Source organism: Schistocerca americana, chromosome 3 (assembly GCF_021461395.2).
Source record: "Schistocerca americana isolate TAMUIC-IGC-003095 chromosome 3, iqSchAmer2.1, whole genome shotgun sequence".
NCBI classification, from domain to species: domain Eukaryota; kingdom Metazoa; phylum Arthropoda; class Insecta; order Orthoptera; family Acrididae; genus Schistocerca; species Schistocerca americana.
The window spans coordinates 741,794,574-741,820,282 of NC_060121.1; the positions used below are offsets into that span (position 1 = coordinate 741,794,574).

The window sequence follows — 25,709 nt, forward strand, 5'->3', positions numbered from 1 at the left end:
ATATTTTAAGATCGAATATAGACTTAACTATTAGCAAGCCTTTTCTGAAAGTATTTGTCTGAAGTGTAGCCATGTATGGAAGTGAAATAGTTTAGACAAGACGAGAATAGAAGATTTTGAAATGTTGTGCTACAGAATCATGCAGAAGATTAGACGGGTAGATCACGTAATTAATGTGGATGTACTGAACAGAATTAGGAGACAATAGATTTGTTGCACAACTTGTCCAAAAGAAGGGATCGGTTGATAGGACACATTCTGAGTTATCGAGGGATGAGCAATTTAGTATTGGAGGGATATGTGGGGGGTTAAATGGTAGAGTGAAACAAACGGATGAATACAGTAAGCAGATTCAGGAGGATGTAGGTTGCAGTAGTTATTCAGAGATGAAGAGGTTTGCACGGGATAGAGTAGCATGGAGAGCTCCATCAAACTAGTAGTCGCACTGAGGACCACAAAAACAATAACATAGTAACTGTGCTGTATCTAAAAGGTACTGCAGGTGCCTGAGAACAGTTACACAGACGGAACTACGTAGTAGTGAAGATCATTAAATAAATTAAAGATTTAATCCTAATAATAAGTCACTGTGGCAAAATGATATCATCGAAGGGAATAATATTAGAATGGGAAGCAGTTACTGTGTAGATAAAGTATAATCTCATTAATTTATTTTTTAGTATTGTCAGTAGTCTCTTTCCTATGTGTATACATTTTTGTGTAATAAGATATTCCCCTATCTTTTTCAATCGTGTGCACTGCTATCCCCTCCCCCCTTTTCCTCTTTCATCTCAAGATCACGTTTTTTTCATGATTTTTATTTTCTTTTTAGTAGGAAAGTAGTGTAATTTGTATTGCTGGGCTGTACAGACAACTATTTACGGAGGAGGAAAACAATTTCATTAACGTGCCGAGAATAATATCTGTGAAGCACGGTCCATAGTAGCTTCTAGAGCGACGGTCATGTGTACAAACAGCAACTAATAAATAAAATAGTGTTTGTACATGTTGTAACTGATCTGATATAACTTAGCACTAATTTACCATTTAATTCGCTTATGACTTTGGTGGTATGTTTCCTAAAAATTACTGCTGCCAGTGTTTAATTCTGCTTTTTGTGATACATGTTTCAGAAATATGCAAAAGTGTTGTGCATTTTCTTTAGATTGCAGCGTTTAGTGTATCTGTTATTTAGTAGGTCCTTCATTCTGCAAGTTACAATAAATTACTTCTATTATCACTAGTGAGATAATCTGGAGTCGACTTACTTTTGTATGACGTCTGTATCTCTCCCATTGCATGCATTATTTTCCAAATATTTGTAGTGTAACTCTCGATTATGAATTTGACAGGTTTTGAATTTGTTGGATGTGCTTCCCTGAAGTCATCCTGCTTTCAGATCGCTTAATTATTTAAATACCGGTTAAGGTGGTACAAGACAAGGTAAGAATACTTTCGTCTGTCCTTTATCGATTAATAAAATAATTTACCCGGAGCTTTCTAGTCACACAGTTATTTGCCTATCGAAATAACTGTCTGATCTTAAAAAAGGAAGCCAGATTTATTTTTTAATTCTTTTGTTAATTACGTCAGTTACACTTCGTGATACACAGTATCTTACATACACTTGTAGCTTCACACTGACATTTGAACAGAAGTCGGTACAAATAAGTTAAATAATTTAACGTGTGTCGTCACGACGCGACGTCAGCGCCTGGCGGAGGGCGCGTAGGCCCTGTAGGGCAGGTCGGCAGCGGCACCCAAGGGCAGGGCTCGGCCGTAGCCGTGGTGGTCGTAGGGCGCGGGCGCGGGCGCCGCGTGGTGCTCGACCGTGGCGTGCGGGTAGTGCACCACCTCGTAGCTCACCACCTTGGGCTTGCTCAGGCGGAAGATGAGCATGGCGCCCGTGAGCACCAGCGAGAGCAGGCCCAGGGTCAGGGCCTTCCAGGTCTTGAGCGCGATCAGCGCCAGAGCCAGCGGCAACACCGCCGCCGCCTTGAACTTGAGGCCCAATAGGAACGGCATCACCACTTTTTTCATGAAGCCGCGGGCTGCAACAGCACAACAACGCACCACTTCAAACACAACTCGCGAAACCAGAAAGATACATCAGAACTTATATTTTAGTGCTTCACACTGTTACACCTCACAACCTGGATTCCGCCTTTAGTATGTTAAAAAAAATTACGTTGTGGTGCCTTTGTAATCATGTCTGCGTTCTGAACACGTAGCTTACATGTGCGGGCGGGGGAACGGGTGGAGTGAGGGGAGGGAGTTGAGTTCACACCTAGAAGTATTCTGTGCAATGAGTAAGTGGTTCATTTCATATTTAACCGACAGGAAGTGTAAATAGGTTCAAACGGTTCTTATGAAAAATCGTCTTGAGAGTGGGGACTTCCGTTGCACACGTCACAATTGTAGGACTACTCCTCCTTTTGCTATACACGTCACCTTCAATCTTACACTAATAAAGTAAAAATAGTGCTCTTTGTTTGTCATGCGAGTATCATATTCAAACCCAACAGAGCAGCAACTACAAAACATTCGATAAATGATAAAATTCAAAACTATTTATTAATGATTCCCAGTAAAAGGCCCACGTGTGACTCAGAAAAAAATATAGATCGTTCAATTCTGTACACCCTACGTATGCAACCGAAAATAGCAATACATCAAAATGGGAAAGAATATAGAATAGACTTCTCAAAATTCTTTGGTGTGCACAATGATTTGAATTTTAATCGCATACCATGTGTTGCGGATCATGTCTAACACCCAAGTTCAGTGACATTTTCTATACGTGTAATTCCTGATTCTGATGTCACAAGTTTTATCCAATTAGCATATTTTCCACATTTCCAGTTATTGATGTTATTTGATGTAGTTTTCTGGAGCAATTCATTGCACAAAAACCTTGTATACGAAAAATATCTGATGTCCGCCCTCCACTGTCATGAACGAAATTGTTTAAAAAATTCGGTATTCTAACAACAGCCTCGCAATACATTTACTCGTTCACGAAATGTTTTGTGAGGAATGAGACAGAATAGTTCAAACTGTAACACTGGGGCTAAAAAGCCACACTGTCTACATATTAATCTTACTCTTTCACAGAAACGAGCAGAGCATGCAGCCATGACAGAGTTTGATCACTCCCCTTGTGAACTGAAGATGTTTTCAGATAATGAAAATGTTTAAAAAATTGAAATCATTCCTCCTTAACAAATCCTTGTACTTAGTAAATTAACTTCTGAGTTAATAGCGCTTAGGTAAGTAACTTTTGTTTTAGATTAAGATTTAAAAAAGGTTGTGGTAATATCCAGCATGAAGCCATCTTTCCACTGCAACCATGTATCTTGTAAACGTAATGAACAGTCATAGCGAATCATCGCAAATATGTCGAAACACGAAGTTCCTTTCTGGGTCGTCTTTATTTTATCCTGGTAAGATTTTCTGAGTACGTAACTATATCGAAGTATTCGTCTAACGGAATTCAGTGTTGCATCTGGCTTTCGCAAGCTTCTTATGCGTCCCTCAGATATTCAATCACTAAGACTGTTTCTAGTATTTAATCGGCTGTTTCGCTATAACTTATATGTAGTGCAATTTATTTACATACAACAGGCTCAATGGAACTTCCGGTGTCATACGTTAGGTCATTTAATTATCTAGCGTTAGCAGTAATGGCTCTATAACACTTCGTCGAGCTACCATCGAACCTGCTATAACGTCTGAAGATGTCTCCCTATCAAGAGCGATATAACACTGGACGAACGGAGCATTTTGGTTCCTAGCGCGATATCTACTGTTCTCTTGATGTCGTGGAGGAACAGAACGAGTAGGGCTACATCAGACCGTTCTGATAAATTGTCTGTTTGCTGTTGTAGCGCTCTCTAGACAGTCATGTGTTCAACATTACTTGTTGCAGCTTACTCTATGGATGTCATTCACTGGACGTAGAAGTTCCCCCTCCTGTTGAGGTGCCCTCGTCCTTGTAGGACTCACCCAGTCGCGAGTACTTGGCTTAAATGGCCAATGATCCCTAAGAAGACGATCAGTTACTTGGAACTTCCTCACATCACAGCACTGTCGTTCTGGAACCCTTTCCCGATACAGACACTGAGCTCCAGGATCTTTAATATCTGCTAATCTGTAAGGAAAGTCAGCATTTGCCAGCTTCGCATTAAACTCCCATTGCACTGTACTGGAAAGCAAGTCCGTGATGAACTCTGAACAGCCAATGTTACGTGCTTGACGCTCGTAGAGCAATGAAGGTAGTAGCAAATCAACAGAAGCAGTCAACAGTACCTTCTTTCAATTGTAACGACAACAACCCTGGTGAACCTAAATATCACAACTTAATATACAGTTTAACCAAACGTAAGCAAGAGGGTTAAAAAAACGTTTCATGTAATGCTGGCACTTTCTGATTATGTGTGATTCTCATGATTAATGTGATTAGGAAAAAAGGAGTAGAAAAATAGCTCCCAGATGGAAATAAAGCGAATACATTTCCAAATAATAAATTTTCTTCTTCTATGTATGAGGAATGTTGCCTGAAAGTTTTACCTGCATTAGTATTTTGGAATGTAGATTGGGTAATACACTAATCTGTAGGGTAGCCGGAGGTCTAGCTTAGGTTGAAAGGTGACAGTTTATTGTGCGTTGGCAGTCAACGAATGTGAGAACGAGATCTGCGATTTGATGACACTCTGAACTGTGGCGTAACGTGACAGTTTATTTGTGAGTTGACGACGCGGTATCGAAAACTTCAGTTAATCCGACGTCGATCGCCCCTGCCGGGAGTCAATGGCACTTCAAGACTTACCTTCGGACTGCGCGACGGCGGGGTCCGCCAGCGGCACCCGTACCTCTGTAGGCAACCCGGAGAGCAGTGCTGCGGGCACGTACTGGGCGGCGCGGCCCGAGCGCAGCTCCTCAGGCAAACGGACGCGCAGCGCGTGGCTGCCCAGGAAGCGCTCCACCCGGGACAGCATGTCGGGACCTTCGGCTTCGTTGTCCTGCAACACAACCGTCATCGCCATTGTAACTCAGCTACAATTCGTCGCAGTCACAGGTGCTCACGTCTTAACACAATGACGAGCAATAACAGACAAAAAACCAGTGACCCTTACGAGATATCCCATTAATACCCCGTAACACCACCTCGATAACGGCCTCAATCGTGAAAATTGAAATTTCTCGAGATCACTTTAGAAAGGTTAAACTGACAGATGAGTGAAATCGAACCACGAGTATTAGTAAAAAATTCGTTGGATATAATAGAAACTTGCCAAGTATCTTGCCAAGACTTCTTAAGTAATAGAACCCAGTAGGTTGTCCTCGATGGTGAGTGTTCATTGGAGGTGAGGGTATCATCTGGAGTGCCCCAGGAAAGTGTGGTAGCTCGGCTGTTGTTTTCTATCTACATAAATGATCTTTTGGATAGGTGGATAGCAATGTGCGGCTGTTTGCTGATGATGCTGTGGTGTACGGGAAGGTGTCGTCGTTGAGTGACTGTAGGAGAATACAAGATAATTTGGACAGGATTTGTGATTGGTGTAAACAATGGCAACTAACTCTAAATATAGATAAATGTAAATTAATGCCGATGAATAGGAAAAAGAATGCCGTAATGTTTGAATACTCCATTAGTAGTGTAGTGCTTGACGCTGTTACGTCGATTAAATGCTTGGGCGTAACATTGCAGAGCGATATGAAGTGGGACAAGCATGTAATGGTAGTTGTGGGGAAGGCGGATAGTCGTCTTCGGTTCATTAGTAGAATTTTGGGAAGATGTGGTTCATCTGTAAAGGAGACCGCTTGTAAAACACTAATACGACCTATTCTTCAGCACTGCTCGAGCGTTTGGGGTCCCTATCAGGTTGGATTGAGGGAGGACATAGAAGCAATTCAGAGGCGGGCTGCTACATTTGTTACTGGTAGGATTGATCATCACGCGAGTGTTACGGAAATGCTTCAGGAACTCGGGTGGGTGTCTCTGGAGGAAAGGAGGCGTTCTTTTCGTGAATCGCTACTGAGGAAATTTAGAGAACCAGCATTTGAGGCTGACTGCATTACAATTTTACTGCCATCAACTTATATTTCGCGGAAAGACCACAAAGATAAGATAAGAGAGATTAGGACTCGTACAGAGGCATATAGGCAATCATTTTCCTTCGATCTGTTTGGGAGTGGAACAGAGAGAGAAGAGGCTACTTGTGGTACGAGGTACCCTCCGCCACGCACCGCATTGTGGACTGCGGAGTATGTATGTAAATGTAGATGTAGAATTTGGCGAGGAAGAGAGCACACGTGTTTCGGGTAGACCATGTCCAGCCGGGACCAATCATTAAATACCGCAGAGATAAATTTCAGGGATGTGGATCGTTATATGTCACCCGATGTTACAATAGTCCCAAACATATTCTACGGGTTTAGTAGATCATTCGAGGTCCCATAGGGCACCTAACTGTGTGGTCCTAGATAACAGCTGTTGTCATACTGGAAGACGGCTGCGTCCTCAGTATACGTATCATGAAGATGTAAACGAAACAGCAGACCACAATCTACGAAAAGCACCTTGGTTCACGTTCCGATGATCTGAGCGAGTAGGTCTGTGTCATGGTACGCAAAACAGTCTCAACAGCACTACATATGGACTCAGTTGTACCATCCACACGATACGGTTTGAGTGTGTCACTGGACCGTCGAGGAACGCTACGTAAGACGTCAGTTGAAAGGAGTCCAAACCGCGACCTGTTGGACCACACTGCTCACCTCCAATCAGCTAATATCAACTTTCTGTGTTGTTTGGAACATACAAGACTTGCCACTTTTTGTGCCGCAGCGAGCACTGCCCTTTTGCTAGGTACACGATTCCAAATGTCCGGTTCACGCAGTTCACTCGGAAACTGTTTGAGATGGATCTGCAGTCACTGTCGAATTTGAAACAGGTTACCCCTGACAAGGTGTGACAATTGTTCGTGGTCACTGTTGGTTGGATTCTTTTTACGACCACTACTCTTATATTACTTTACTTGGCTGTTTGATAAGCTGGAGAACCCACGATGACACACCAATAAACTGTGCGCCATTTATGATGGTGTGGTGATTGGCACTCCCAAACAGGAAAGCTCACTTCCGACATTTTGTCATTTCTCGAAATCGACCTATCTTACTGCACTGATTACATACAACCGACTGGCAGAGACACAACACAGTGCTGCTGTGGCTTACGCCAGCGGAGAGGGGGGGGGTTCATATACACCAGTGCGCTCGTTTAACCGTAGCAATACTAACGCGTTTCCCATAACGGGCATTACCTGCAGGAGGCAAGCGTGGGACAGTATGTCCACCCTAAAAAATTTAAAAAGGAACAAATGTCATCAATTGTTCTTGACTTGCGTTAATAATATACTTTTTAAAGAGGGACTAATGTGTAAAAAGGTACCAGAACGTGCAATTAGCTTTTAGCACATTATTATTAATATCAACAACCTTTATGTCCACCCTAAAAAAAATTTAAAATGCATGTGTCTTTAACATACTTTTAAAGCTATATTGATATGTAAGTAAGGTCCTGGACCTGAATATGTTGAATATCATATTCTGTGAGAAAAGTGGCATCTGCTGCTAGGATTCAGATTTTTAGGTTACGTTTCACCGAAAAATTTGAAACATTTATGGACTGTGGCAGAAGAATTCATTAAAACCAATAAATATTTTGCTTCCAAATTTTAAAATATAAAGTAACGTACTACACTATAATATTTCGAAAAAGGGGGCATAAATTTCTCTCCTCCTCCCTCCCCGCCCCCGCCCCTTGGTATTGCGAGGGTTAAAGGAATGACTAACCTTTTTTCGTGTGAGTTCATACTTCAAGTGCAGTTTTATTCCGATCGTCCGTCAAGTTTCATTTATAATTTGTGTCTCGCCGTCTTTTATGCAGATTTTCGCTTTTATATATGCTGTTCTAGACATGGACTTCACAAATGAAAAGTTTGCGTTCTCAAATAATACGACTCGATAAATTCACATAAATGTTAGAAAGCGATTTTGAATTTGTATGTAATACATTATACGCACATTAAAAGACACCAGTAGGCAGTACTGACAGCATGGGAATAAAAGTTTTAGAAATGTGTTGCAACATACGTTTAGATGATGAAATCTTCTCGGGCTTGCATCCGGGTAGCTGCGTCATCGAAACGTCGCAGATTTTCGACGCAGCTACCGGGATGGAAGCCCGAGAAGATTTCATCAGCAGTATACACCGGGAAAGCCTACATTCAGACACGTTTAGATGGTTACACCGACTAATGAAGAGTCACTGCATGTAAATCGAGAAGAACAGTTTTTTGGCGTAGCTCGTTAGAAGAAAGGATAAGTTGATATGAGGCAAGATGAGACATCAATAAATAATTAGGAAATGGAGGCAAGTGTGGGTGAAGGGAAAGTAGTAAGTTTGTTGAGGAAGACCAAGACTTGAATACAGAAAGCAAATGAATCTACAGTGCACAACGTATGCTGCACAAAGCGAACTAGCATGGAGAACTGAATAGAGCCGGAATTTGAACTGATGACTGCAGCAACAACGTAATGTAAACCAAATAACAAATTAGCTAAGAAAACTGCTTTTCTCCCTTAGGAAATTTGCAACAAGCTTTTCATATAATGTGCATGAAAACAATATGACTTACATTTAAATTGTAACATGAGCAAAACTTCCACTGCATCGTTGACAATATAATATAAGCATAATGGATAATACAGTCCATATCTTTGTATGAGGAAGTAATGAAACGAATCCATAGAAGCAGCAGCTTAGGTCTTTCAGAGATCGAAGCATAGGCTGAGCGTATTTGGGGCCAGAGAAGCAGAAGCGGAATTTTTGTATTTAAAATTAAAACCCACAGTTTTTACCTGACTCCGCTGAAAAATTAGGCCCTCGCCGTTCGTTCATCATCTTTGTGTAAGAAAATCAAAGACTGAGTGAAACAATATGAAGCTGGTCGCATACCCGAATGATCAAATGGCAAAATAATTAAGGAAAGAAAAGTGTTTTTCGTATTTCTGTAATTGACAACACAGTCACAGTGGTAAACAGTCATCAAATGACGAAATCACATTCACCTATTGCATGAATTGAAAATGTAAATCATACTGGCTGACCAAGTTCGTATTAGGTGCCTCCAGAAATGCAAACTAACGCTTGATCACTGTATAATCTCACGCTGTGATTTACAAACTTATGAACAAGTTCTCGCAACTAGGAGGTCCACCCCATTCGAGAAACGCACAGAATAGAATTTCCAACTGATTGCCAACATGGCCAACTTCAAAAGGAGAAATTAAACTTGTAAAATATGATTTGATGACAGTATTATATGTATTCCGAGATCACGTTCCATCCTGTCATTTAAGCACCTGACTGAAACGTAAAGGACATGAGACATCTGATTTGTCTGTAAAGGAGAGGACTGCCTAAGCACAATCGCTTACGTATGGTTTCTTGTCTCGTACTTCAGTCTCAAGTAAAAAGAACATTGCTTTGTTACTGCAATAAACAAGGATTGTGGATATTCAGATATTTAGATATGAGTCAGTATATATGTTTTAGTCTAATAAGTTCACAAATACAACCCACAAAATCAGTTAAGTTTATAAAGCACTTATGTGACACAAAAGCCGAAGGCTATATATTTCTAGGCGAAATATATAGCTTTTGAAATAAGCCGTATATGAGTGCTCCACGTAAGATATGTAGGACATATGTTACATTTTGAAAGCAGACACCGTAAATCTAGGGAAATGTTACTAGCCCTTTACGTTTCTTCGGTTTGAAAAGAAATTCATCGCTTACTTTCAAATGTACAGAGTAATCACGAAAATTTAGTGCAGAGTGTATTTACCAACACAATGCTCTGTAGTATTAAAAGTGAGAGAAAGAAGTTTCATTACGTGCAATTTCGGCTAGTGATAATAAACTCTTAATTGAGTGATCAAGAATACACCGACCGTTGCACGTCAGTTACGCTGCACATCAGTTAGGCGACAGACATCCAGTGCTTACCTGCACATATTCGTAGCTGGTAGGAGAATATGCACCAGTCTTCTCGATGGCCAGGTCCCTGGTCAGGAAGATGGCGTCCTTCCTGGCGGTGGCTCTGAGGAAGGCCGTGACCTTGGGCTTGACGCAAGAGAAGGACCCTTCCTCCATGCACTCGGAGTAAATGCGCTTGAAGGCGTCCGCCACTGTCTCGTACCCAGCCGATCTCCCAGTGGCCTCTTGGTCAGCAGGGCCACTGTCCTCGCTCGGAGATCGGTTTTCTTCCATTTCAACCATGGGTGGTTCGGCCATTGGATGCATCATCGCATCCTCCACTGATTCCTGATTCATCATCTCATCCATCATAGCAGGCATTTCGTTGGCCATCGGTTTCTCCACATTGGTCATTGGGTCCTTGGGCATGGCAGTTTGCTGGTCGGCCATCGGCCCCGTCTTGAACGTAGTTTCTTCCATCACCATGGCCTCCGAAGAGGCAGCACTGTCCGGAGTAGGTATGGCCAGGACGGCTGTTGCCAGAACCGAGGCCCAGAGCGCGACGGCGATTGTCCGACACATCTTGCTGACCAATAGGCAGCGGCTAGTCGATTACTGACCGCGAGAACTTGTTAGCGCTGACTTGACCACCGGAGCAGTGTGCCGCCGACCGCTGTTCGACTGCAAATGTGTACTTAATCAAGCTGTCACGGGACTTTTATAAGGTGGGTGGCGTGGAGGGAGTACAGTAAGGCTGAAGGTACGCACGAGACGGGCTGGAGTAGGGGGAGAGGGCGTCGAGACGGCGATCCCCCACTCCTTCCACAGCGCGTTTGTTTGGCCTGCGATCCTCCGACGGCGGCGATATCGGGGGCTCGCTTTCGATTGCCATAAGGCTTGCACGGCGAGCAAGTGGGCCGTGGATGCCGACGTGCGCCGCGTGCCGCTGTCGCCTTTTGGCAAGGCGGACGTCGCTCCGTGTCGCGAGGCGACTCTGGAAAGTCGCTCGCGGCCTTGATCCATCCGTAATGTCACGGCCCCAGGGCGGCGCTAACGAGCCGCCTGTAGTTAAACGCCGACAAGAGGCACGGGAGGTACGCGAAAAGTGAACGGTAGGGCCACTTTACATAGTTTCGATAACGCTTTTTACCGTCTGGCACTCTTATTGAGCCAACTGCCCAACTTCTGCAGCATTTACGAAGGTACAGATCCAGAGTTCACTTCTGTGGTGGAGGCGGATAATTTTTTCTTACTGCCCTCCCTCACCTCCACCCTCAAAATGTTACCTGCCGTGAGATTATCACTTTGAACGTGCCACAAATGTCTACTATTTTAGTAATAATAACGATAATATATATTAACTTTTTGTTCTGTCAATAATAAATTTACAAATACAATTAAATACACAAAGTGTTCTAAAATAATAATTTCTTACATCGGCACTTAGTGCATCGCCTTAGCATGAATTCCAAGAAAATGCAATCCAGAAAAATACAGCTTTTGAAAAACATTCGTCCGGAAGCTCGGACGCAATAGATTTAAGAACAATAATACCAACAAACTCTTTTATCTTTATGATGCTATAATTTGTACAACATAAAACTTTACTATGCGCAAATCACTAGCAGAAATTATAGCTATGGTACTGGAGAATCTGAAAAATTAAGTCTACAGACTTGAACAAATAGCTAAATGATACGTAAGCACTGTACCATGAGAAGGGACAGGTTCCGGAGACATATGCTGCATCATCCGAGAGTAGTTAAGTGTTACTGTAGAGCCTAATAGAGAAGAAAAATAATAGGGGTATGCAATTCTAGAATATGGTACATACGTTATACAAAATGTTGGGCGTAGTATCCATTGAGCATTAGTTAGTCGATACAAGCAACAACTCATATCTTAACTACAGGGTGTTACAGAAAGGTACGGCCAAACTTTCACGAAACATTCCTCACACACAAAGAAAGAAAATATGTTATGTGGACATGTGTCCGGAAACGCTTACTTTCCATGTTAGAGCTCATTTTATTACTTCTCTTCAAATCACATTAATCATGGAATGGAAACACACAGCAACAGAACGTACCAGCGAGACTTCAAACACTTTGTTACAGGAAATGTTCAAAATGTCCTCCGTTAGTGAGGATACATGCATCCCTGATGCGCTGATGCAGCCCTGGAGAATGTCGTATTGTATGACAGCCGTCCACAATACGAGCACGAAGAGTCTCTACATTTGGTACCGGGGTTGCGTAGACAAGAGCTTTCAAATGCTCCCATAAATGAAAGTCAAGAGGGTTGAGGTCAGGAGAGCGTGGAGGCCATGGAATTGGTCCGCCTCTACGAATGCATCGGTCACCGAATCTGTTGTTGAGAAGCGTACGAACACTTCGACTGAGATGTGCAGGACCTCCATCGTGCGTGAACCACATGTTGTGTCGTACTTGTAAAGGCACATGTTCTAGCAGCACAGGTAGAGTATCCCGTATGAAATCATGAGAACGTGCTCCATTGAGCGTAGGTGGAAGAACAAACTAAAATGAGCTCTAACATGGAAATTAAGCGTTTCCGGTCACATGTCCACATAACATCTTTTCTTTATTTGTGTGTGAGGAATGTTTCCTGAAAGATTGGCCGTATCTTTTTGTAACACCCTGTATAATCCTGTTTTGTTTCATATCGTAGAGAGATGGCACGTATTGAGATACTTAATTTCATACACTCTAAATATCTCTTCACACTTTCTATACACTGATAACACATCACCTTGACAGTTTCAGGGGCCTCACAAAAAAATAATCAGCACACTATCGTGACATTATTAGCAACTGCGATACAGACATCAGTTTAGAAAAAAATACTGTGTGCTTTTTGGCTCCCGACTGATAGTGCTCGATTCTGAAAATACATCGGTATTGGGTAGCATATAAAAACTTTCCAAAATTTGACATATTTTCTTTTTTGGGAGAAAATCTTGTAGCGGGATATCCTAGTCCAGCATTACTTTTCCTCAATAATAAGTATCGATACCAGAATTATTTTTCGAATTTTGGACAGGTCAGTATTATCTTAGATGCTTTTCTGAAAACTTTCATAGAATTTTATACACAGTATGTTATATTTCATGCTAAAATTTATGAAAAGGAATGACTTTATAAAATATTTTCGTTTCGATGTTATAATCTGTACGAGTTCTGAACGTAGAGTTAAAATAATTTTTTTAGAAACATTTGAAATTACGAACTACTTGCACACATAAAATTTCTGTTATTAATTACGCAACCCTCTACTGTTTATTTTTAGATTCATTTATGAAATACTAAAAGAAATTAATAATGCAACTAAAACTACCAGGAATTTAGTTGTTAAGCAAAATAGTAAACCCTTTGAAGTATTGTTGTTTCCGCAGAGTATGAGAGCCGTAAGCTTACCTGTGATATGACCCGACGTATTTTTGTATAACTGGTGCGATCAATGTAATTCCGGCTTTGTTAATGTGAAAAATCAAAATACTGTATGATATACTAAAATGTGAGAAAATCAGTGGAAAATACATTTACGTAAGACATTCTCTAACAACAATGTTCCAATTTCTTTAATTCAAATCAACCGTGAAGTTTTTCAGCTTCAAGAACCTGACTTCTAGACAAAGAGAACTGGAGCCATCTCAACGTGACAAGCTAGGTAAACTTGAAATTATATTGTAATCGTCGCTCCACTCAAATCTTTGTGAAAGACTTTGCTTTTAATTACTTGAACTGGGAAGTATTTAATGTGGACAACAGGTGGAAGTAGCAAGAAGGGGGGAGATTACAATGTGCAGCCAGTAGTTGTCTTATTACTTTTACTGTCCATCTAGATGTCATAGCATTAGAAAGAGATGCAATCTTCAAAGACCATAACGCTCGTCTTAAAATACCAATTTAACATTTATTTCTCAACCATGCTGAATCACACATTTGATTGATAAATTGCATTGAGGAGATAGAGGGGAGTTCAACGTTTTTGCAGGTTCGTTGATAAGATTCTCACATTGAATACGTTTCTACGTCGGACTACTTGAAAAGCGATTACACGCAAATAAATTATCACATTGTTCTGCCGCATTCTACAGAAGTTGGACAAAATTATGTAAACAGTGAAACCACAACACGTATTTATTACTAATATGGTTTTGGAAGCGCATTGGAATTCAAAACACCTACCAGTCGAATCGGAATATATACACATAGGTCTCGTGCGGTTTTCAAGGAAACCTTATATCATCCAGCTAACAAAAGTGAGGCAAGTTCATATAACTGTGTAGGAAAATGACAGGAAATGATCGTGTGGCATTGTTAGCCAAGAGGCCCCATCCGGCCAGCTCAGCCGCCAGGTTCAAGTTTTACTTCAGGTTACGCCAGATTGGGCGACCTGCGCGTCGTTGGTGGTGAGGACAACACCGAGTCCATGGGCGAAGAAAATCCCCACCCCTCCCGGGGTCCATTACACGATAGGCAAGCACGTTACCAAGCAGCTACACAGGCGAGCTAATATGAATAAGATGAATAGCGTTCACGCAGACTTCTCTCCAAAGTAGACCACAAAAACCCAATTACGTTGAGATGTGATGACTGTTGTGGCCTCGGGAGATGCGGCAATTCCTCCTCGATTTCTCGAAACCAATCTTGTGGACTGCAAACTGTACGGACCCCTTCCTTTTTGGAAGGCTGCATCACCAATGGGAAACAAATACTGTAGCATGGGATGGATCCGTTCAACCAAAATGGTCGCTTTATCCTTAACAGATGCATCTAAGGTGTAGGAGTGGTTCCGATGCACACCGCCTGACTTGTACCGCGACCAGCGAGTGCTCGCCACTCACGCAGCGAATGCTGTATTACTCTTGCGGCGTTTGGCGCAGCTTATCTCCCCTGATGCTATATTGCGCCCCGAGAGCGTATACTTTCCACCAACCAGGATGAACGCCGTTAACTGTCTAAAAGGCATGTCCCTTTACTATATATATCGTGATGCTCACAAAGGCAGACTCGACATTTGGTCCAAACTGACGACGACACATGCAGTTTTCAGCCGCCACCCCAAGTACAGGACCCACTTCGCTAATTATTTAGGTTCATTATTTGCGGATCCTCCTGCTTACTGGGGCGTTCAAGGTATGAAACGTTGTAAATGAAGAAGAACCCTGCAGCATATTGATCCACTACGGACGGAACAGGAGGGGACCCTTAACAACAGACGAGAAGACGACTCGGACGCTCGGCTATGGCAATTGTAGTTTCTTACTACAAAAAAAATAAAAAATTAAATTAATAAATAAACACAGACAAACCAGATAAATCGTCTGCCTGAACCCTTGATCCTAGAACACATTGCGTGGGCATGGCGACAGGATGGATAGGTCTCGGGTGTCGACCCTTGTCCTACTTGTTGTAATTGAAAAAGTCTCATAACGATCTATCCACTGGCAAAACATTCCGGAGCAGCCCAACTTACGGATGTCTGGGAGGGGACTGCCAATGTGGAGGTGACCACGAGAAACAGATTCAATAACCATCGAAAGGCTAACGTTCTACGACTCGCTGCGCGGAGTGTCACGGGCTTGAACGCGGTATGGGAGCTATAAAATCTGGAAAGGGAAAAGCTCAAGACACATGCAGGAGGGGACAGTGAAGTGAAGTGGAAAGAAGACAAGTATTTCTAGTCTGATGAGTGTAGGGTGATATCAACAACAGTAGAAAATGGTATAACGAGAGTAGGATTCGTTATAAAAAGTCGGGAGCAGAGAGAATGAAACTGTGAACAGTTCACTGACAGGGCTGTTCTTATCAGAATCCACAGCAAACCAACACCGACAACGATAGTTCAGGTATACATGCCTACGTCGCAAGCTGAAGATGAGGAGACAGAGAAATTGTATGAGAATATTGAAAGGATAATGCAATACGTAAAGTGAGATGAAAAACTAGTAATCATCAGGAAATGGAAAGCACTTGTAGGGGAAGGAGTAGAAGAAAAGGTTACAGGAGAATATTAGCTCTGGACAAGGAAAGAGAGGAGATCTAATTGAGTTCTGTAATAAATTTCAGCTAGTAATAGCGAATACACTGTTCAAGAATCACAATGGTAGGAGTTATACGTGGAAAAGGCCAGGTGATAGGGGAAGATTTCAGTTAGATTACCTCCTCATTTTCGAAGCTAGATTAAAAAAAGGCAAACCTACGTTTCTAGCATTTGTAGACTTAGAGAAAGCTTTTCACAATGTTGACAGGAATACTCTCTTTCAAATTCTGAAGGTGGCAGGGGTAAAATACAGGGAGCGAAAGGCTATTTACAATTTCTACAGAAACCAGATGGCAGTTATAAAGGTCGCGGGATATGACAGGGAAACAGTGGTTGGGAAGGGAGTGAGACAGGGTTGTAGCCTGTCCCCGATGTTGTTCAATCTGTATATTGAACAAGCAGTAAAGGAAACAAAGGAAAAATTCGGAGTAGGTATTAAAATCCATGGAGAAGAAATAAAAACTTTAAGGTTCGCCGATGACATTGTAATTCTGTCAGAGACAGCAAAGAACTTGCAAGAGCAGTTGAACGGAATGGATAGAATCTGGAAAGGAGGGTATAAGATGAACATCAACAAAAGCAAAACGAGGATAATGGAATGTAGTCGAATTACGTCGGCTGATGCTGAGGGAATTAGATTAGGAAATGACACACTCAATGTAGTAAAGGAGTTTTGCTATTTGGGGAGCAAAATAACTCATGATGGTGGAAGTAGAGAGGATATAAAATGTAGACTGGCAATGGCAAGGAAAGCGTTTCTGAAGAAGAGAAATTTGTCAACATCGAGTATTGATTTAAGTGTCAGGAAGTCGTTTCTGAAAGTATCTGTATGGAGTGTAGCCATGTATGGAAGTGAAACATGGACGATAAATAGTTTGGACAAGAAGAGAATAGAAGCTTTCGAAATGTGGTGCTACAGAAGAATGCTGAAGATTAGATGGGTAGATCACATAACTAATGAGGGGGTACTGAATAATATTGTGGAGAAGAGGAATTTGTGGCACAACTTGACTAGAAGAAGGGATCGGTTGGTAGGACATGTTCTGAGGCATCAAGGGATCACCAATTTAGTATTGGAGGGCAGCGTGGAGGGTAAAAATCGTAGAGGGAGACCGAGAGATGAATACACTGAGCAGATTCAGAAGGATGTAGGCTGCAGTACGTACTGGGAGATGAAGAAGCTTGCACAGGATAGAGTAGCATAGAGAGCTGCATCAAACCAGTCTCAGGACCACAACAACAACAACATCAAGGTCAGACAGAGATTCCGAAATCAGATACTGTTTTACAAGGCTTGCCCAGTAGTAGATATAGACTCAGATCACAATGCGCTAGAGTTGAAAAGTGGGCTGAAAATTTAGAGATTAATCAGGAAGAATCAATACGCATCGAAGTGGAATACGGAAGTACCAAGGAATGACGGGATGCTCTTGAAGTTCTCTAAACTTATAGACACAGAAATAAGGAATAACTCAGCAGGCAGTACAGTTGAAGAGGAATGGACATTTCTCAAATGGCCCATCACAGAAGATGGAAATCAAAACATTGGTACAAAGAAGGTAAGAGCGAGGAAACCATGAGTAACAGAAGAAATACTTCAGTGATCGACGAAAGAAGGAAGTACAAAAATGTTCAGGGAAATTCAGAAACACAGAAATACAAGTCGCTGAGGAATAAAATAAATAGGAAGTGTAGGGAAGCTAAAACGAAACAGCTGTCTGAAAAATATGAAAAAAACGAAAAAGAAATTACAGTTAGAAGGACTGACTCAGCAAATAGGAAAGCAAAACAATATTCTGTGAAACTAAAAGCAATGTTGGTAACATTAAAAGTGCATAGAGAAATCCGCTGTGAAATGCAGAGAAGAGAGCAGATAGAAGAAAAGATTTGAATGCTGGGAAAAAAGAAGAAACAGGAGTCGATTTAGAAGAGATGAGGATCCAGTATTAGAACCAGAATTTAAGAGAGCTTCGGAGGTCTTAAGTTCAAATAAAGCAGAAAGGCTAGATAACATTACATCTGAATTTCTAAAATCATTTCGGAAACAGACAAAAAACCGATTTCTCAACTTCGTGTATACGATATACAAGTCTGCGACATAGTGCGAGAATTATTGCACAATGAGCTGAAAATCTCATGCATCCAAGTTGCTGACAAGAATAATACACAGAAGAATGGAAAAGAAAATTGAGAACGTGTTAGATGACGATCAGTTTGGCTTTAGGAAAGGTATAGGCGCGAGAGAGGCAATTCTGACGTAGCTGTTAGTAATGAAATAAGACTAAAGTAAAATCAAGACACGTTCATCGGATTTGCCGACCTGGAAACAGCGTTCGACAATGTAAAATGGTACTAGATGTTCGAAATTCTGAGAAAGATACTGGTAAGCTGCAGAACGAGACGGGTGATGCGTAATATCTACAAAAGCCAAGAGAGAATAATGAGAGGGAATGAGCAAGAACGAAGTGGTCAGATTAAAAAGATATACGATAGGAATGTAGTCTTTCGGCCCTACTGTTCAATCTGTACATCGAAGAAGCAGTGATGGAAATAAAAGAAAGTTTAAGGAATGGAATGAAACTATGTGAATAACATGAGGTGAAAGGATATCAATGATACGATTCGCTGATAACATCGCTATCCTGAGTGAAAGTGAAGAGTAATTACATGATCTCCTGAAGGGAATGAAAACTCTAACGAGTAAAGAATATTGATTGAGAGTAAATCGAAGAAAGACGAAAGTAATGAGAAGTAGCAAAAATGGGAACATCGAGAAAGTTACATCAGGTCTGATGGTCACGAAGTAGATGAAGTTAAGGAATTATGCTACCTAGGGAACAAAGTAATCAATGACGGACGTGGCCAATAGAAGTCTACAAGTATCAAACATAGACCTTAATTTGAGAAACAAATTTCTGAGACTGTAGGTTTGGAGCATTGCATTGTATGGTAGTGAAAAGTGGACAGTGCGAAAACTGGAGCAGAAGAGAATCGATGCATTTGAAATGTGGTGCTACAGATGAATGTTGAAGATTAGTTGTACTGATAAGGTAAGGAATGGGGTGGTTCAGCGGAGAACCGGAGAGGAAAGGAATACGTGGAAAACACTGACAAGGAGAAGGGACAGTATGATAGGACATCTGGTAAGACATCAGGGAATGACTTCCATGGTACTAGAGGGAGCTGTAGAGGAAGACAGAGATTGGAATACATCCAGCAAATGATTGATGACATAGGTTACGAGTGCTACGCTGAGAAGAAGAGATCGGCACAGGAGAAAAATTCGTGGCAGCCCGCATCAAACCAGTCATAAGACTGATGACAAAAAAAAAAAAAAAATTTAATGTCGGTAATGCTATTATGCAGCGTAACTCTGGGGCCATTGAGTACCACGACATGGTAGCCCAAACCATCACCGAACCACCACCATGTTTCTTTCGTGAACAGTAAACTCGGCCAGAAATTGCAAACAGTGTGAAAAAAGGTGCACCCGAATAAATGGCTTTTTTCCATTGCTCCATAGTCAAGGATACAGTGTCATTTGAATCACTGATGAGCGGTTTTGGAATTCCACCTGGTCCCGCTTTTGGAGTTCCTTTAGTACGGTTTTGATGCTTAAAGTGTTCGCAAGTGCGACGTTTAGTTATACAGTGACCTTTCCCGGTCTTCACAATCCTCTTCAGTGACAGGCTGTCGCGAACATGCAACTCATACTTCCGTCCTTGTGACTTATCAGACGTTTTCTCTATTTTTCTGTATGCGGTATAAAGCTCCGAGGAGTGATACTTGAAACACCAAAAACTTGGGTTCTTTTGTTAAGGAAACATCCGTCATATGATCACTAACAACACCCCTACGTTTGAGCTCACTTAGCTCGGACGTAATGCACTCACACACAGCTGCAGGGAACTATGTTCTGAGCACGACTGACACATGAAATGCATAGAGGAAATTGCACACGTGTAGTTCGTGGTCAAATAAAATAGAGTATCCTGCAGGCTTGAGTAGCATCCTCACTTAAGTTCAAACATGGGTTATTCACGTCATTTGCCTATTTTTGGCCAACCTATACACGAAAACAGCTTTCAATATTACCTGCGTGTAACACTGATAATGGAATGAAGAATCACTTATATACTGGTTATATGCTATTCAATCTGTATATTGAGCGACCCGTAAAGGAAACAAAAGAAAATTTCGGAGTAGGCATTAAAATCCATGGAGAAGAAGGTTCGCCGATGACGTTGTAATTCTGTCAGAGACAGCAAAGAACTTGCAAGAGCAGTTGAACGGAATGGATAGAATCTGGAAAGGAGGGTATAAGATGAACGACAACAAAAGCAAAACGAGGATAATGGAATGTAGTCGGATTACGTCGGCTGATGCTGAGGGAATTAGATTAGGAAATGACACACTCAATGTAGTAAAGGAGTTTTGCTATTTGGGGAGCAAAATAACTCATGATGGTGGAAGTAGAGAGGATATAAAATGTAGACTGGCAATGGCAAGGAAAGCGTTTCTGAAGAAGAGAAATTTGTCAACATCGAGTATTGATTTAAGTGTCAGGAAGTCGTTTCTGAAAGTATCTGTATGGAGTGTAGCCATGTATGGAAGTGAAACATGGACGATAAATAGTTTAGACAAGAAGAGAATAGAAGCTTTCGAAATGTGGTGCTACAGAAGAATGCTGAAGATTAGATGGGTAGATCACATAACTAACGAGGAGGTATTGAATAGAATTGGGGAGAAGAGGAGCTTGTGGCAGAACTTGACTAGAAGAAGGGATCGGTTGGTAGGACGTGTTCTGAGGCATCAAGGGATCACCAATTTAGTACTGTAGGGCAGCGTGGAGGGTAAAAATCGTAGAGGGAGGCCAAGAAATGAATACACTAAGCAGATTCAGAAGGATGTAGGCTGCAGTAGGTACTGGGAGATGAAGAAGCTTGCAAAGGATAGAGTAGCATGGAGAGTTGCATCAAACCAGTCTCAGGACTGAATACCACAACAACAACTGGTTATACAAGGTGATTCAAAAATAATTTTACGCTCTTCACAGGTGTAATCTATGTATCAAAATAAACTGGCAGTCGGCAGCTGGCAAGAAGGCAGCTAGGAGGAGGAGGTATTCAGTTATACTTTGCGTATAGGCAATACATTTGACCAACTATCAGAGTTGAATGGAGAGGAGCCTCTTGTAGCTGTAGATGTAGGGATCATGCAGCAGTCCTCAACACTTAGGAGGTCTAGGTCAGTGGGAAAGTCTAACAGAAAGAAGAAGGTTCTGCTGCTAGGTAGTTCGCACGGCAGTGGTGTGGGCAAGCTGTTGCAGGAAGTGTTGGGGAGTGAGTGCCAGGTAACCAGCATTGTGAAGCCTAGTGCAGGGTTGGCTCAGGTGACTGACATCATAGGAGAGTTACGTAGGAATTTTACTATCAGGTAGCGTCAGTTGGTGGAGCAAGGAACGGTCTTGATAAGGACAGGGAATATGATGTAGATGGTGCCCTGGTAAAGACAGCTACTCAAACTGGTGGCACTAATGTGCATTTCGTGCAGCTTTTTCAGCGTCATGATCGGCCTCGTCTTAATGCGGCTCTTAGGCGCGTTAACATGAGGCGTGAGAGGGCGCTGATGGCAGAGGTCATGGGTCATATTTCAGTGGTGCCAGTTGGGACTATCAGTAGATCGGATTTCACTAGGCATGGTCTGCACCTCAAAGGGTATGGGAAGGGGAGGCTGGCAAAACTTATAGGTTACAGTGTAGTGGGAGGTGGTGATATCAGTCATTCCTGTAGCAGTTTGTGGTAGAGCTGCACATTTTTAGATTCAAGATAGGTATACCTGCTTAGAGGAAGTCCCTCTAACTAAGGGTTCACATTCAGAGGACATCATGTTTCCAAGTAGAGGAGGATTTAGCACATTTAATCAAAATATAACAGGTATTAGAGATAAAGTTAGTGAACTGCTTATAGCTGTTGACTCTGAAATTATTGATATATCGGAGCACCACTTAAATAATCTGGCAATTCTGGAGCCTCAATTACCAGGAATTCCTTGCGGGTTGGGGGAGTGCCTATGTACATAAAAAGCGGTATTCCATTTCAGTCCATAGACGTATCATGGCACTGCACTGAAGAGATATATGAATGTTGTGCAGGGGCAGTTGATTTAGTGAAACTTCTAGTTATTGTTTATGGGTCCCCTCACTCTGACTTCACAGCATTTCTGCTCAAGCTAGATTGGGTTCTTGATTCACTTTGTAGGAAGTACCAGAAATTATTTATGTGTGGTGACTTCAATATAAACTTTGTATATGATGGTGCAAGAAAAAAGATGTTGGTAGATCTTCTAAACTCATATGATCTAATATAGATTATGTTTTTTCTAACTAGGGTGCAGGGGAACAGTAACACAGTCATAGAAAATATTTTTTATTCATTCTGTTAGTAAAAGGGAGAAAGGCCTTGCAGGCCACAATGCACAAATTTTAACACTAGAAGGCTTTTGTACTCAAACAAATGTCACATATAATTACAAACTATACAGGAAAGTTAATCCAACAGCAATAGAGAGTTTTTTAAACCTTGTCAAGGAACAAGAATGGCAGGATGTTTATAGTGGCAATAACGTAGATGATAAATATAATGCGTTCCTTAACACATTTCTCACGCTCTTTGAGAGTTACTTTCCATTAGAACATTCTAAATTGGTTACTAGTAGTAATAGGAAGCCCAGGTGGCTGACTAGTGGGTTAAGGATATCATGTAGAACAAAGTGGGAATTATATCAAAATCTTAGAAGTAGTCACAATCAAGCTACAGTAACCCATTAGAAACACTATTGTAAGGTGCTTAAAATGTTATTAGGAAGGCAAAGAGTATGTGGTATGCAAACAGAATAGCTAATTCATACGATAAAATTAAAACAATATGGTGAGTTGTGAAGCAAGTGTCCGGCCAGCAGCACAAGGTCGACGATATAAAGTCAGTTCGCAGTAAAAATATTTCTGTTACTGATAAATCAGATATATGTGCACTATTTAACAATCATTTTCTGAGCATTGCTGGTGAATTAAATAAAAATTTACTTTCTATAGAGAATCATATAACTTTCTTGGCAAATGCTTTCCGAGATTGATGTCTGAAATACTTCTCTGTGATACAGAGAAGGGGGAGACTGTGTCAATAATTAAATCACTGAAGACATAGGACTCTTCACGGCTATGATGGAATGCCTATCAGAGTCTCAAGGGATTGCGCTGCACATATTAGCACTGTCATTAGCCATACTTGTAATTTTTCCTTTAGGAATGGTCAGTTTCCTGTTCGATTAAAGTAGTTGCAAAGCCGCTTTATAAAAAGGGATGAAAGGATAATGTAGACAATTTTAGACCTATTTCTATGCCATTAGTGTTCACTAAAGTTGTTTAAAAGGTCTTTTCATTCGCTTATGTCCTAGGGTATTATATATATATATATATATATATATATATATATATATATATATATATATATTCCTTACTGTCATTTCTTGTTAACAATATCAGCTTATCCCCAAAAATAAGCTTCTTTCACTCAGTTAATACTCGGAATTAATTAAACCTGGGTTTGGATAGGACTTCCTTATTTCTTGTGCAGAAAGGTGTGCGGTATACTGCTGCATCCACTTTGAATAAGCTACCGCTCGAATTAAAAAATCTTAGCAGTATTCGAAGCGGTTTTAAATCGAAACTGAAGAGTTTCTTCATGGGTTGCTCCTTCTATTATGTCGAGGAGTTCCTTGAAAAATTAAGCTGATTCTTGTCGTATTGTAGACTGCGTTTATTTAAACTTATGGATTGGCTTTTTTTGGGTTCAGAAACATTTGTAATTTCATGTACTGACATGTTCCATGAACTTAGAGATTTGCTCCTCAATTTGGTCCTACGGAACTTGACGAGTAAATAAAATAAATAAAATAAGAGTAGTTCACGCTAGTTCGCATCGACCATCTCTTTATAATATTACTGTACAGATGGAGGTGATATTTTAATTTTAACTACTGACGACGCCTTTGGCACGATTGTTTTATGCATCTCCACTGCACGATTTGATTTAATAAGTGACTAAAAGTTTTGCGCTTGTAATATCTTGGTAATTTTCATGGTTACTTAAAGCTATAAGTGTTTTTTTTCTTTTATCTCAGATATGTTGCTAAATTTTTTCTTCTATCTCAGTTATGTTGCTAAGTTTTTTGCTAATGAATGTTTCTTCCTGTTCAGGTTTATCTTTGCTTCTGATGAAGGTACGTTTAGATATACGGAAACCGTGGTCAAGGATTTCTATAAATCTTTATTCTGTTGGGCTGTTATGATTTACCGTAACGATTTTCAACAGTTGCTGCTTCAGCCATGTCTAAAATTTTGAAAATAAGAGTAAATTTTAAATAAAGTTTTATCTGAAATTCTTGTATGTCAGAATTATGCAGTAAAGTAAGAACCGTAAGTGCAACACGAAATACACAAAATTAATCCTTGTCAGAAAGCAATGCCACGAAGGAATACAAAATTCAATACAGCTGCGTACCGTACATTTACCGCAAAACATGTTCGCTGTGATGTCCATGTGGATATAGACAGTGGCGTGCTCCACGTCTGACAGCTCTCGGAATGTTACAGACCACGTTCATCTCGTTCTGCGCAGTTGCACAGTCATTTTTAGCTCGCTCATGTAGTTGGGCTACATTCTCCATTCCAGTACCATACACGAGTTCCTTGTCATAGCCCCGAAGGTAAGAGGTCCAGGGGATTAAGACCTGGATATCTGACGTGTCAAGCAGCTGGTCCTGCACGAACGTTCCAATTATTGGGATAAGCAACATTGAGACACTCCCATGCCTCCCGACTGAAATATGCATGGGCAACGTCTATCATAACCCGTAAATCGTTTCGTGTAGCGAGGGGACATCATGAAGCAAACAAATGTTCAAATGTGTGTGAAATCTTATGGGACTTAACCGCTAAGGTCATCAGTCCCTAAGCTTACACACTACTTAACCGAAATTACCCTAAGGACAAACACACACACCCATGCCCGAGGGAGAACTCGAACCTCCGCCGGGACCAGCCGCACAGTCCATGACTGCAGCGACCTAGACCGTTCGGTCACGAAGCAGGTCATGCGGTTCATGTTCTAAAAGCTGTCGATACACTCTGCCATTCCGACTCTGTGGTGCAGTCCGAGTAACTGATTGTCCACAACACCACATCAAATATTCACTGTAAACGATGTTGACACACTCGTATTGTAGCAATTTCAGGAAAAAAACACTATTTAACATTTTACCCTTATTTTTATGCATACATTTCACCCACGAAGTGTGTACAAGTACTTTTGAATCAGCCTGGTTTCCTCTTTTTACTAGCCCTTAGTCTTGTTCAAGGAGATTTTAGCGTTTTGAAGGGGATTAACATTTCAACGAAATGAGGGGTGAGCAATCTTAGTTTCATTTTTCAGTTTCGGTACTCAAAAGTGAGTTATTTTGAATTCACTTTCAAGGGTGTAGAAGGATCACGCTAATTTTCAAGAGAGGAGATCTTAAGTTACGGAGAGAGTATGGAACG

At 41.2% G+C, this 25,709-nt stretch overlaps 1 protein-coding gene across 1 annotated transcript; it reads right to left on the reverse strand.

Moving 5' to 3' along the window:
- Window positions 1–1,707: 1,707 nt before the first annotated feature.
- LOC124606356 lies at window positions 1,708–10,665 on the reverse strand. Its single transcript, XM_047138337.1, has 3 exons — window positions 10,076–10,665; window positions 4,829–5,021; window positions 1,708–2,051 (listed from the first exon to the last, which is right to left on the reverse strand). Exons 1-3 carry the CDS (start codon window positions 10,625–10,627, stop codon window positions 1,708–1,710), a joined length of 1,089 nt encoding a protein of 362 aa, XP_046994293.1. The 5' UTR covers window positions 10,628–10,665.
- Window positions 10,666–25,709: the final 15,044 nt, after the last annotated feature.